This window comes from Dromaius novaehollandiae, chromosome 26, assembly GCF_036370855.1.
Source record: "Dromaius novaehollandiae isolate bDroNov1 chromosome 26, bDroNov1.hap1, whole genome shotgun sequence".
Lineage (NCBI taxonomy): Eukaryota > Metazoa > Chordata > Aves > Casuariiformes > Dromaiidae > Dromaius > Dromaius novaehollandiae.
In genome coordinates, this window is record NC_088123.1 from 4,040,562 (window position 1) to 4,053,960 (window position 13,399).

The 13,399-nt window shown below is 42.7% G+C and overlaps 1 protein-coding gene across 2 annotated transcripts in view; it reads left to right on the plus strand.

Annotated features, from left to right (window-relative positions):
• The window catches only part of ANTXR1 (ANTXR cell adhesion molecule 1), a 108,776-nt gene that overhangs the window by 25,205 nt on the left and 70,172 nt on the right, over nucleotides 1–13,399 (plus strand). For both annotated transcript variants that reach the window (XM_026111493.2, XM_064497888.1), the window contains exons 9-10: nucleotides 4,478–4,538; nucleotides 8,166–8,264. In XM_026111493.2, the coding sequence (XP_025967278.1) occupies nucleotides 4,478–4,538; nucleotides 8,166–8,264 (160 nt within the window). The remainder of the gene's footprint in view (nucleotides 1–4,477; nucleotides 4,539–8,165; nucleotides 8,265–13,399) is intronic.

Consider the following 13,399-nt stretch of genomic DNA (forward strand, 5'->3'; position numbering starts at 1 on the left):
TTTACAGATCATAACTCATGAATTTAAAGCAAATGGAGCAAGTTTTTGAAGGACAACCTGAAACTCTGCTTTGCCTACCACTCAGTGTCTGGTACGAGTGAAGGCAGTGAAGCACAAAGCAACATGAAAGTCGGAGGATACAGTTTTAGCCTCTAACCTCCCCCACGCCCACCCACCCACCATTGACTGGAAGAGCAGTGACTTGGAGCAAGAGTACTGCCTGATGCTTGCAGTGTGTTAAACAATGACACTAGTTCAGAGCTGATCTCAGAGAGGCATACTTCCAGGTTCCGATGATAGGATTCTCTGAGCACAGTAATACTAAGTAGCTTGTATTGCGAGACTGTCTTCTGTAAACATTGTGCAAATTATTTATCCCTTGTACCATCTCATGGTGGCATAGTGCCCTTGAAGTATTCTTTGGGTCTCATCTTGACTCTTAGAATTGATAGGGCAGTTCAGTGTACACCTTCACCCGCAAGAAATGTTAACTGGAAATGCTTTTTTTCCAAATACTTCTGTTACATGAATGTTTCCACTTCTGAGGCAAAGCAATCAAAAGACAAACGGCAGTCCTGGATGTGTGTAGCGTGGAAACTTTTGTGAGAACTTGACATGAGCATCTGGTAGGCCTAGTATGAGAAATGTGATGCTTTTATACTTTTCTGAGGTAGCTGTTAAAGCTTTACCAGCAGGTAGTTATACTGCACAGTCTCTGGGGCTGGGAGAGCTGATAAGAGTCTGTGCATGAGAGAAAGTAATGTCCTTGGTGACATGCACGTGCTGTAGGTGCTAAATATGGACTGTGTGCAAATTTGTAAGTCAGCTGTCCGAGTTACCACTGACACGTTAACTGTGCGTTACATGTACACTGCCTAACTTCAGCAAACTTGGCTTTAGAAACTCCTTCTGCAGTCAGTAAGGAAGGAGAGATCTCCAGAGAGCAGTTCAGAGCAGGAGCTTCACATAGATATTCTGAATCTGTCTTCTGTTGGAGCCAAGCTCTCTGTATCAGCTAAACAGAAAGTGAACAACTCAAAGCGTCTACCTTACCCTATCTGAAGTGTAGAGGATTGTGACACCCCCAGTCCTGAATGTATAGTGTTTCTCATTACTTCTGGTGGCGCGTGATCAGACTTTCTCCTTCCTCTTTCTTGCCTCCAATGCATCTTTAAAAATGACTAAAGTAAATACATTCTTTAGCTCATGTAGATATTATTGGACAGGAAGCAATAAAGTAAATTATTATTTTGTAATTGGCAACAGACTTTGCTATTTGGTAGTTCAACAGAGCTTGATATAATGAGTACCTAGCCTCAGACTGTGGGTCATTCACACTAATGCTGATAGGCAGTAACCATCCATTAAACTTCTACATCCTGTTTGCTAACGAGAATTCCCAAATTCAGTGGAAGAATAATAAGGAATGTCTAGTTGCTGTAGTGAAGTAGTCTTGCTACATGCTCATGGCCCAGTATACCAAATAAAAGCTTTCATTAGCTTTAGAATTTCATTCCCTTAATCACGCATGTGACCTCCATGGTCTTGCCTGGTTCCTGGTCTTCAATGCATTGCCTGGCAGAAAACTAGATTAGTCATGGGTGGTGCTAAATTCAGCTCTCCTGTGGTCAAGGGAGAACTATGACAAATAATGACATTTCAAACATTTGTAAGGATTTGTTACATTTTGTATTTGGGTGTCAACAGATATTAACAAAATGATCCTTCTAGGACCCTGTTTGAGGTTGGAACATAATTGGATCCCCTCAGACTACAATGGGATACTGATTTGGGAAGCTGAGCTGGTCATTAAGCCTGTGCTGCTGAAGACAATAGGGTGCTTCCTCATCAAAAGTAGGCGTGTGCTTCGAGGACTTTTCTGCATGGATGCCAAGACAAGCTGCCTTAAGGCCATGCGGTTAGATACCAAGTATACCAGAACTGGAGCATGGTAGTTCTCTATAAAGAAAATAGGCTAGATGCAGAATCCGTTTTCCATTGTATGCTGTCAGAGTGATTTATAGGCATTAAGTGGGAGATTGCATCACCACTATTGCATACTACTTTGTTTTCTTGGGGAGCTGGCCTGGAGTGAGTGAAGCGCACCTACAGCCCACGCAAGGCTGTGCAGTCTTCAGGAAGAAAGGAACAGGAGATTTGATGAAATCTTCTGCTTTGAATAAGTTGAAGTCCTCTTGAATGTGTTTTTGTAACAGGGAAGAGGCATAAAGGAATTCTTTTGCAATAGTTACTGCTGCCTGATTTTCACTTAATAAAGTTAGGGTGTTTGGAGGCTGGGAAGCTTTGTTACTCTAAAGCAAAATAAATATTGCAACTGGCACTATAAAAAGCTGTTAGGGCCAGTGTTTTATATTCATGTAAATGGACTGGACTGGGAGGGAGCTTTGCATCATCTAATTGAGACACCTGCTATTCCACCCCCTCTCAGACCTGGCTTACAGCATGATTGTTTGCAAATGACTGAATAGAGTTCATGAAATTCAAACTGTTAGTCTTGTGCGTGTGTTTAATTTTATTTAGATTTAAGATTGTTATTGTATTTTTCATATTTTCCTTTTCCAACCCATTTGCTGCTTCTTTTTAACTTTGTTGAAAGTCAATGAAGAAGAGAGGAGAAAACATATATTTTATTTTTTTATATATATATATAAAAATATATATAACAAAAAAAGTGGTCTCGGAATGCTAGAGGTGACAGGAACAAAATCTAAAGGGGAGTTGGAAAAAATGCAAAAAGATTATTTTTAAGTGAGACCTTTCTCAGTGGAAAGTGAAAAATATGTAGCAGTCTTACTTGTGCTCATTAGCCCCACCATTCATGTCTGGAGAAAACTGCTGCATCTTCAGAGAAGCAGAACCTGGAATAAGAAAGGGGGGAGCAGTAGAGAACTGTCACAGGATGGATGAGTAGATAGCTACAGATATGTTGGAAGAGTTTCTCCTTGTTTCTTGCATTTCTCTTCCTTACTCTGCCTTTCAAGTTCTTTTAGTGCTTTTCGGTTCTCAATGATTGCCTCCCCTCCCTCCTCCCCCTGGCCAATGACAGTCCCTATATAGTCCCTTGTTCCTGCAAGTCTTCTCTTTTTCCTCGCTGTCAGGCTGCCAGCGGTATCCTTTCAGCTTCTACCTACTGTGCTTCTGAGTAACTCAGTTTTGTTTATAAGTTTAAGGTTGGGTGTGTTATTTTTTAAAGAGAATCGTTGCTACACTGGTACTTTTTGCATCTAGGTATTTCTGAGATGGCCATGCTTGCAGAGAAATACTTGATTGTCTGCTTTCTTAAAGAATTTATTGTCTTGGTTGCTGTTCTTTCCTTACAGATGTTTCAGTTTAGAGTTGGGAAAATAATTTTTGTGTTGGATTTGAGTCATGATGCTTGGCTGACATTTACTTGCCTCTTGGAGCTGACCTAAATTTTGATCGGTGTTACCTCGTCTAGGGGCTGCTCAGCCCAATGCTGAATGCCCGCAGCTCTTGGTTATTGGTGCTGTTCTCACAGGGCTTATGGATGCTGTCATAAGCTTGCTGACTGTGTGCAGTTAAGAATTTGAGTTAGTCTTTATAGCAGGGGAAAGGCTGTTGCTTGCAAATAACAGCTTGAGGGATTCTAACACAGTATGAGAATAGAGAGTATGCAAACCTAGCGCAAGTCAAACCTTGACTTACGAGCCATTTGCCAAGTCTGATGTTGAAGTGTTTGTTTAAATCACTGTCTGCATGTAAAATGGCTTAAGGCTGTGCTAGCCCTTATGAAGACGTGCTGCTTAGTTTAAGCCTGTTCCTAGTTGATTTAATCTGAATGCAGAGAACACTAGTTTAAATAAAAAAAAAAAAAAAAAACTGTCCATACATGCTGATTTGAAATGACAGTGAAATTTTGAGGATGCACTCAGATGTGCTCTTGTGGATCAGGCTAGAGTAACTTAAGAAGTTGCAACCTCCATGCTGAGAGTTGGGAAGCAACAAAATGAATGCTCTTAGGATGTTTTAAGGCAAAGCTGAACATCTTAGCTTAAACTTGGGGAATTTTAACTGCAGTTTTGGGCTCTGAAGTAGTGTAGGGTTTGGGAGAGGGAAGTGTGATTGCAAAGGGAGGACAATGACTCTCTGCCTAATTTACACCTGCTGCACTTTCAGAGTGCAGCTTAGTTTTCCAGGTCATAGCCTGCATGCTGACTTGTGTTGTTGGCAAAGGCAAGTTTGTGCTGAGATACTGGAGACTGTTGTGGGCATCAGTGGCCTTTCCCGTAGAGGTAACTTACAGCAGAATAGCAATGGCACCTGTATGCTTGGCTTACAGTGAAAAGTTAAGTTGACATAATTGTGACAGACTCAATTTACAGTGTTAAGATAGGTGAGAATGAGTGTGCTCTCTCCCTCTCAAGTTATCAGATTTGTTTGTGACTTGATGGAAGCAATTCTGAGATACTTTATCAAAATTTCTTTTGTCTTTTAGATTTTGAAGAAATCATGTATTGAGATTCTGGCTGCAGAGCCTTCCAGTATATGTGCAGGGGGTAAGTGTAAACCGAGGTCAGTCATTTACGCTGCCTAAAACAATTACACCTTTCCATCCAGCTCTAATTCCTGGGGAGTGCAGAAGGAACTAATTAACTGGAGTTAAATCTCTTGCCTTTTTTGTGAAGTTCCACCAAAGTCTGGTTCTCAGAGCCATCTGAGATTTTTTTTTCTAATCTTATAGTAGTTTGCATATTTCCCATTTTTGCTGAGTGATGTAAAATGGGATTTGTTCTTGTGGAAAAACTTGGATTTGACTATAGAGTGTTTGCCTAAATTGTTTTTCAGTCCAAACAGCCTGTTTTACTCGGGCTATGCCAAACTTGAAGTAAAATGCTGCAAAATTCCAAAATCAAACCAGAAAACAAGATTATTCTTGTGTTTCCATTTAAAGTTTGCAAACTCATCTTACAGGATTGAGGGAAGGGCTGCTTTTAAAAAAGGAGGGGGGGGGAAAAAAAAACTAGCAAAAGTCAAGTGAGCAAGCCTTGAGCTAAAGGGTTCTAAGGTGTTTGAGAATGTCTTGGGTGATGCAATGACTGAGAACACAAGTATTTAAACATTGAGCTGACTTGTGTGAATCATACTGCCCACCTTTTTTGTGTTCATTCTAATACGATTACACTATGTACACTGTGGCTGTGTAGTCCTGGCAAGTATTTTTGCATTCATTAAAGCCCAGCCTTTTTGGAAGAAAGCTCAAGAGCTGCAGAGAGCATCTGCTTCCTGTGAATGTTTCATTTTGTGAAGTGGACCTAACTGTTTGTTTCATGTGTAGCAGCTCATTAAGCGGAGAGGTTGAGACCAGAGCTGAAGTGTATAGAGAAAGATGAGTCTGACAAACTCTCTATCTTTTTTTTTCTTAACTTGGCAGACCAAGTGAGAAGGCTAATTGTCACTAGTTCTTTTTTCACTTGCAAAGCAGCTGCTTCGTGTATGCTTCCAGAACTTCTTATTACTGGAGCAAGTATCTGTCTCTATTACTAAACATATAGATAGTAATATTTTTCTAGCAGATTTGAGACACCAAAGTAAATGCCCAGTAGCTACTGGGGATCGGTTGTGTGTTCCACGTGTGTGATTACAGTAGTGTTTTATGTCTTTTGAAGTCAAGATGGCATAATTGATGTGAATTTGTTTGCTTGTAGGTTTCTATTTCTGATTTTGGCTGGCCATTTAAATAGTTGCTTTGTACAAAAAGGCTTCAAAATGGGCTCTGTCTACCCGAGCATAGTAGATAGCTGTCACCATGACATTCTTTGCCATAGTGTACAAAGGTCACACATGATTGGACAGGAAATTATAGCAAGTTGCAGATCCACTTTAAACTTTTACAGGGGACTCGTTGTACTTAAGCAAGTGGTAAGCCATGATGCTTATGTAAAGTCATAAAAAGGTTATAACTATGATTTATAATCTCTAACACTTTCTAACGGGCTTGCAAGTTGCTTATACATCTTATCACTCCCATTTACTGTATTGTAATGAGAATTTAGGGTTAAGGTACAGCTGTATCCAGAAGAGCCAGCTAGGAGGAAATACAGAGAGGTTTTACACTGCTCACATTGGATGGCCAGAACTTCTCAAGAGGCATGATGATGTTAACTTTGAAAAAAACCAACAGTTACTCAGATAAAATCAAAGGCCTCATCTGAGTTCAGGCAAAAACTCCGTTGCTCTCAAACTGCGACTAACTTCATCAATTAGGACTTTTGAGACTAATGAAAATGCTGTTGAACATGGAAGTTACATGCACCAGTGTCCTTGGGGGATGAATCCTTGCTGGGCTCTTTCTGATGCCTAGCATTTTTTTGATGCACCTCCATAAAGAGCAGTGGCAGAATGTTTTGGGGAGGAGAGAATGTGAGGGCTCCATATTACCCTGCTCTCACCCAAGATCACTCTTGCACTGTAGACTGGTCCCAGACTGCGTGATGCACCTTCAGCACAGCACACTTGCCTGAAATGTCAGCGTCCCTACGGTTTGGTTTTGTGTTAATACAGAAATGTGGGGCTTGTACTGGATCTGTTTGTTTTGGTTCCAAACAGAGATAGGATCATCATGGTTAATCTGACATCATTGATATGCTGTTCTTTGACTGTACTTGAACTCTCATTCCCCAGCAGTTCTGTGATTTCTCTTAAGTATCTATCAGCCCCCACACCCCAGAGCAGAGCACTTCTTCCCCTGTTCTTCCCAAATGCACTTGGATGACACGTAATGGGCCTGCGAGGCAACTTCCCTGGCTAGATGTGATGGGATGCTTTGCAGCTTGGCTGTAAACGGATGAGACCTGGAACAGAGCCCAGATTCCAGAGCAAATGTGCTCTTTTGACAAGTACAGTGTGCAAGCCCTTAAGGGAGATGAAAGAAGGTGACTGTAAAGTGCAAGGGAAAAAACTTTGAATCAGCAAAAATCAGGTTCAGTGTTGCTGCTGGGATTTTTAAAGCCACGGTGGTGTTTTTGATGCACTGAGTGCTCCTGCAGTGTCTTTGACCATGAAGCATTTTATGTGTTTGCACATTTACAGAAGGAGGGAGGAGGAAGACTTGTAAACATCAGCAGGGATTTTTCTGCGAATGCCTCTCCTTTTACATAGTAACAGGAGAGGGGGGCAGCTGGTTTCTTTGCTCTTAGCAAAGTGCCATGGGGAGCTGCAGAGGCTGAGCCCTTACATCTGCTTGCTACCAGAACTTTCTGGGATTATGGCCCTGTTTCACCATCTGAAAGTCTGAAAATGGTACTTCCTTCACAAGTCTTAATGCTGATGGCTGCTGCAAGTACTTTCCCAGTACTAGATTCAAGTAGTTGGAATATTACTGGAAAGAGGGCTGTAGAGAGGGGTCTGAAAGACTTGTGAGGATATGATCTCTTTCCTCAGCCGTGCTTGCTCCAGAAAAGACTGGTCAATTCAATTCAGCGCTCAAGTGGTGATGACTGTCCCTGATACTTTATGCTAGTGCTCCAACTGCTGTGACCGTAAAGTTGATCTGGTAGAACAGCAAAGGGAGAAACTTGGGGAAATGCCCACAAGGTCGTAGGCTGAGATCATGGTCTCTGCCTGGGGACTAAAGAGCTGGATAATATTTGAACTCCCTGTTGCTGTACACAGACTGTACTTTTCTGTACTACTGTACAGAAATGAGACTAGTCAAGGATTTGTTGTCATTCTGCAGGCATGTAGGGGTATGGTGTAACAAAACTCATGGAAACTTTGACAATTTTGCAGTTATCTAGGAAAGCAGCACTTGAACTGCTCCAAATGATATGCCACTGGATGATTTTCCTTTCTTCCAGAAAGTACTTCTGCTTTTATTCACTAAAACTTTCTGCCATATAAAATGGCACTCTGGGCAGTGGGGCTGGGGGAAGGGGAGAAGTCTGTCTCAGACTTTAAATGCTTGTGCTGTAGGTCAGTTAAAGTGTTTGGTTTTGGAAACTGGAAATAAAATACAAGTTGAAATGGGGTAGGGAGAGAAATGAAGTTCCATTTTAAACTTTTTTAAATTTAAAACCGTTTAAAATTGCAAATTTTAGCTTGAGACACTGCAAGACTTGCTTTGTCTACGTGACTGTTCTTTGCCTTGATCGAGATCAAATAACCTACTGTCTCTTTTGCTACAGAGTCGTTTCAGGTTGTCGTGAGAGGAAATGGATTTCGACATGCCCGTAACGTTGACAGAGTTCTCTGCAGTTTCAGGATCAATGACACAGTTACTCTCAGTAAGCTGTTTTGAAGGTTTTTTTTTCTTTCCCTGACTCCCTGCACTGGTAAGCTTTTGCTTGCAAAATGTTTTGGTTCATCAAAAACTGATTCTGAAGGTGATAATTAAGAGATGAGGAGCTATTAAATTTTGAAAATGGTGTCAAGCTGAGGGAAAGCCAACCTCAGCACATGGCTCCATGAGGAATTATTAGATGGGAAAGAATGCCCTCCTAGGGGGGAAGGGTAATGGGATGTCCTGGACAGAGCTGACTGAATGTAAAAAATGCTGCAAACCCAAAGAAGAGCTCATCTAGTTCTTTACTGCGCAAGCTTTTGCTCTGGCTGTCAGGAGTGGAAGAGATCTGGCCTCTTTGGATTTTACAGCCAATGCTGAAGGCATCATAAAACTGGCCGCAGTCACTTGCATTAACAAATCTCACCCAGAGAGCTTGTGAGAGTTAAGAATGAAATGCACTTACCAGTATTGCAGCTCTAGGCTGCAAACGTAAAGAACATCCTTCCAGGCACTTAAATGAGCCAAACAAGAGTAAAAGAGCCACATCTTCTCATTACAGTAAGTTGGCACAGCATCTCAAACTTGAAAGCTACAATCCAAGCACAAAAGGTGGTATAAATAACAGAAATAAAATTTAGAGCAGTGGCAGAAGTTAAATTCAAAAGTTGTTTTTGTGACTAAAATGAGCAGCGGTCTGGCTGGCAGTCATGTCATGTTACCTTTAACCCGTTGATCCTCAAATGCCCTGGTAAGTTGTTTTCAGGGGGCTTTACCCCTTGGGTTAGTGTTCCTGGGGCTGGTAAGCAACCACAGGAGGAGATCAGGCAGCCTGCGACAGAACTTGAACAGCAGATGTGAGCTCAGAGGGGAAATGTGCCTTTCAGAGAGGTGAAGAGGATGCTAAAAACAGTCCTTGCAGTGGTCTTGTGGCAGGAAGGACTTGTAGGGCACTATACTTGAAATATTTTTGGGAGGGGGGGAAAATCATAAGCTCAGTTAAATGCCTTATGGAAATACAGGGAGTACTCTGCTAATTGAACTCGAGTTCATGTGCATAGTCTGGTTCTGGGAGACAATTTTTCTTCCTTGTCCTAAATCTAGACCCTTCCCCAACTGCCTGTCCACCACCTGATGAAGTTTAGTAAGAAGCATTCATATGGAGTGTTGAGATAGCTTGTGATATTGGCAGGAGTAGGAGACAGGGTTTTCCCTCATATCCTACTAGGGTGGAGCAGACTGAACTCTGGTGGTTCTGACTTGGCCAGGGCTGAAATTAGGGTTCCACAAACAAAAAGTCAGCCTTTAAGGGAATTTGAAACCTATCCCCATTTCCAAGCCCATCCCTAGTTAGTAACTCGCAGCCACAAATGGGGCAATCTGATGTGTTAGTGGGGAGAGGTCAGCAAGGGAATCCAGTTGAAAATAAGGTCACTTTAGGATTAATAGTCTAGTTCACTTGATGCGAACAAAATAAGGGTCAGTCTAGCAATACCATCATCAGTTCACAGTAATAGCAGCATTCCTATGAATCTCCTCTGCAAGATGAATGGCCTGTTGAACCTGAGCTGCCCAAAGCTATGGAATGCAGATCCACTGAGCGAGCTGTGACAAGGACTCTCTTGAAAGATGAAGCTTGGTTGGCCCACGTGTCCCTGTTGCTGCCTTTCAGAAGTGAGTGGTCTTGGAAAGGATGCCATTACTCTCTTCCCCAAATTCTTTCCTTTCCAGGTTTTTATAATTTTTTTCAAGATCTGGAGCACAAAGGTCTTTGAGGATGAGCTCTGAACACCTGAAAAATGTGGACCTTTGGCTGCATTTGAATATCTCTATCTTATGGAAAAAGTATTGTGAAAGTGATATAAGAAATAAGTAAGCTCTTCCCATCTGCAAAACAGGGGTAGTAAACTGAGGTACAGAAGGAAAAGGTATCTGCTCCAAGTGTGTGGGTCTCCTGAGATCCAGCCTTTCTCCTGGTTTATGGGGCTTCTTTTGAAGCTAGTGATTTGGTACAGGTCTCTCTTCTAAATGGCCTGTTCTTCATTCACTGGTGCCTCCATAGCTGTCCAGCAATTCTTGTCTTGGTCCCCATCGTTTTGTGAGTCCGGGATAGGACTCCGAGCCTAAACAGAAGGCCGAGGTGTGGGGCTAAAATTCCTGCCTGTGTTGTGAGATAGGGAAGTGCTATCATTGCCATCCTTTTCTCTCACATGAAATCTGTTCAGCACTTTATCTGCTGCCCCACATTTTTTCTGTTGGAGGAGACTACTTGTTTTTCTGTCAATAGCTGTGAAAGTGCAGTTATGTGAGGCATCATTAGCTGTGACCTGCCATCTGTGCTGCTGTTCGTTCCCAACCACTTCCCAGCTGAGCTTCCTTGGAGCCGGCTGGCTCCAGAGCAAGGCATTCCTGGAAACATCCTAAAGTCTTCACACTGCTAAGCAATATCATCCATCAGGTTTCCACTGTTCAGTGTGTCCTGCCCATGGAGACAAAAAACATCAAGTGTTGCCAATGGGAGGAACTGTTTGAGAGGGTTACCTCACTCCCAAACACTGTGACCTGGTGCTGGTTAGGGGGAGGAGGAGGAAGACGACTCCTTCCTCCCCTTTTGTGTGGTGCTTGTGTAGCTGAGTAATTTTTGGTGCCTGTCATCAAAATTTCATAGTAGCTCTCAGGAAAAATCAAATTCTACTCTCAATGCAATCTGTGGGCCTTTTTGTTTGAAGTTGCCTTCCTATGTCCACAAAGATCATGGCAAGTAAGGATAAGAGCCAAATATATCCCTCTGACCTGATGCAGTGATTGTGTCCTGGTGAAGTGAGCTCATCCTCTCTGGCACCACACCAGAACTCATCAGTTCATTTTGCACAGTCCCAGACTGTGTTTGATGCAGTGATGGGGAAGCAGAGGACACGAATCCCATTTGAGCTCAAACCCCTTTTCTAGTAGGGGGACCTCAACAGTTGCTCACTAACATTCTCAGACCAAAGTCTCTTCTGGTGTAAACTGACACGGATCTATTAGCTTCAAGCTATTCTACAAAAAATATATGCCAGTGTTTTGCTTTACTGGTGCCTGCAGCTCCAGCCTGTGTTCCCAGTGCCTTTGTGTCACTTAGTTGCAAATAGCTTAGTGTAAGAGTTAACTCAGGGTTTTATGGAAACCTTTTGGAGACCAGATAGCTCAGCTGTTTTATTTGTTTGAAACCTCTCAGCCTCTGATTGTATCAGGGAGGGAGGTATTTTTAAAGATAACATTAAGCCAACAGTTCCTAAAACCTTAAATTATCCCAGATGAGGCGTAGGCCAGCACAGCTAGGATTTGCTGAGGTTAAGGGCATGAGCTAATAGATTTTATTGGGTTTATTGGCAGAAAAATGTGGCAGGTGAAGAGAGTATCTGCTCATAATGTTCATAGCTATGGGATGAAGAAAAAAGAGGAACATCTGTAGAAACCATGAAGAATACTTGGCTGGGCAGGACTGTAATCAGCTGCATGTTAAACAGCAGGGTTTTTTCTGCCAGCAGCAGTACCTAGGAGAATTGGTTTCAAACTACACAGAGTTAAGACTAATTATCCAGGGACTTCTGACTGCTTTGTGGTGCTAAAATATCCGTGTCTGCCCAGGTTGTGCAGGATCCAACCAAGATAGTTACAGGCATAGGGGCGAGCTCTGTCCAAGGCAATTTAAAATTGAATAGTGAGGTGAAAGCTTGGTGAGGAAACAGCATGCTCATGACAGAGGTGGGACTAGACCTTTTGTGTTCTAGTGGATGCTTGGGACACTTGGGCGAACTGATCCTTTGCGCAGACAAGCACTAAGTTCTAGAAGCAAGGGACATTAAGGCAAAGACAGCGAGGGCAGGACTTTGCTTGCCAGATATCGGCAAAGTGAGCTGTACAGGGAACTGCAGCCTGAAGCTGCCCATCAAATGCTGCCTGTGAATTCTCTTCTCTACTTTTAAAGCCTACCAGAGAGCTCTATTTTCCCTGCCTTTCCATTTTTCTCTGGCAGCATGGTATTTTCTTGTGATATCTTCCTTGTCTGCTCACAGCCTGGTCACTCTTAGGACAGGACTTTACTGCTCTGCAGCTCCAGTCTCATCTCTGTCCATTTCCCCACTTGTTGATCTTGATTTAAACCTTGACCGAATCTTTTCCTTGTATTTTTCTCTTGGAGTTTTTTCTTCTTTCCACCACGGTATTAATGATGTCTGCTACTGTGTACAAACTAACTCCCTCAGGTATTTTGGAGGATGTGAAGGACACAAACTACACCTGTTTTTTCTAGGAAAAGTTAGATGCATAAGCTATGTGCAAGCATAAACCAAGGTGAGCTTAACATCCTATTCTGAAAGGTGGCCCGAGTCGATGCTTGACAAGGAATATGAAAATAGGAGAAACATAGTCATGCTTCCTTCAAATGCTCTCCCAGGCTCCTACAACTTGCGGTGCAGGGGATTCTTAAAGGAATTCCTGTGCGTTTACCAGCCCCCAGTAGATTTCTCTTCTGTGCAGCTTTCCAGGCCATATGTGGAGGAACAAGCACAGGGCAGTCCAGCGGGAGCCTTTGGCTGAGTGGCCCAGTGAGGAGGGGGAATCACAGGGCAATGTGCATACCTAGCTCACTTCCTGTTTGTACTGTACACTGCTTGAGGGGGAAAGTTGGTCTCAGTACAGTGTCAGAATCATATAATAAGCATGACAGAGACCTTAGAACAGCTCCGTGAGGTCAGATTGGAGCTGTTGTAGCGCTGGCCCAAGATACGCCCATGAAAGACTTTTGCTTGGGAGTGACCTTGTTACACTGGAGCATGTGCTGCTGTCCTAAGTTGCTAGTTGTGAGCATGAGCAAATTGGTAGCATGGTGCTTGCCAAGTTTTGTTAGTATTCTTTAAGCATGTGTGCTTGTTGAATACAGAATCGTAAGCACAGCAGATGAACCCATCAGAGAAAACTGCTTCCTTCCAGATTCCCCCTTCCATCTACAAATCGTTATGAACACTGAATCATGGTTTTGAGCTTATCCATCTCTTCCCCCCCCTGCCCCAAATCATTCCCCGAGTCTGCTCTGAATGACTTTGGCATTCAAAGCACATGCATCCCTATACAAAGCAGAGCAATTATAGCATGATC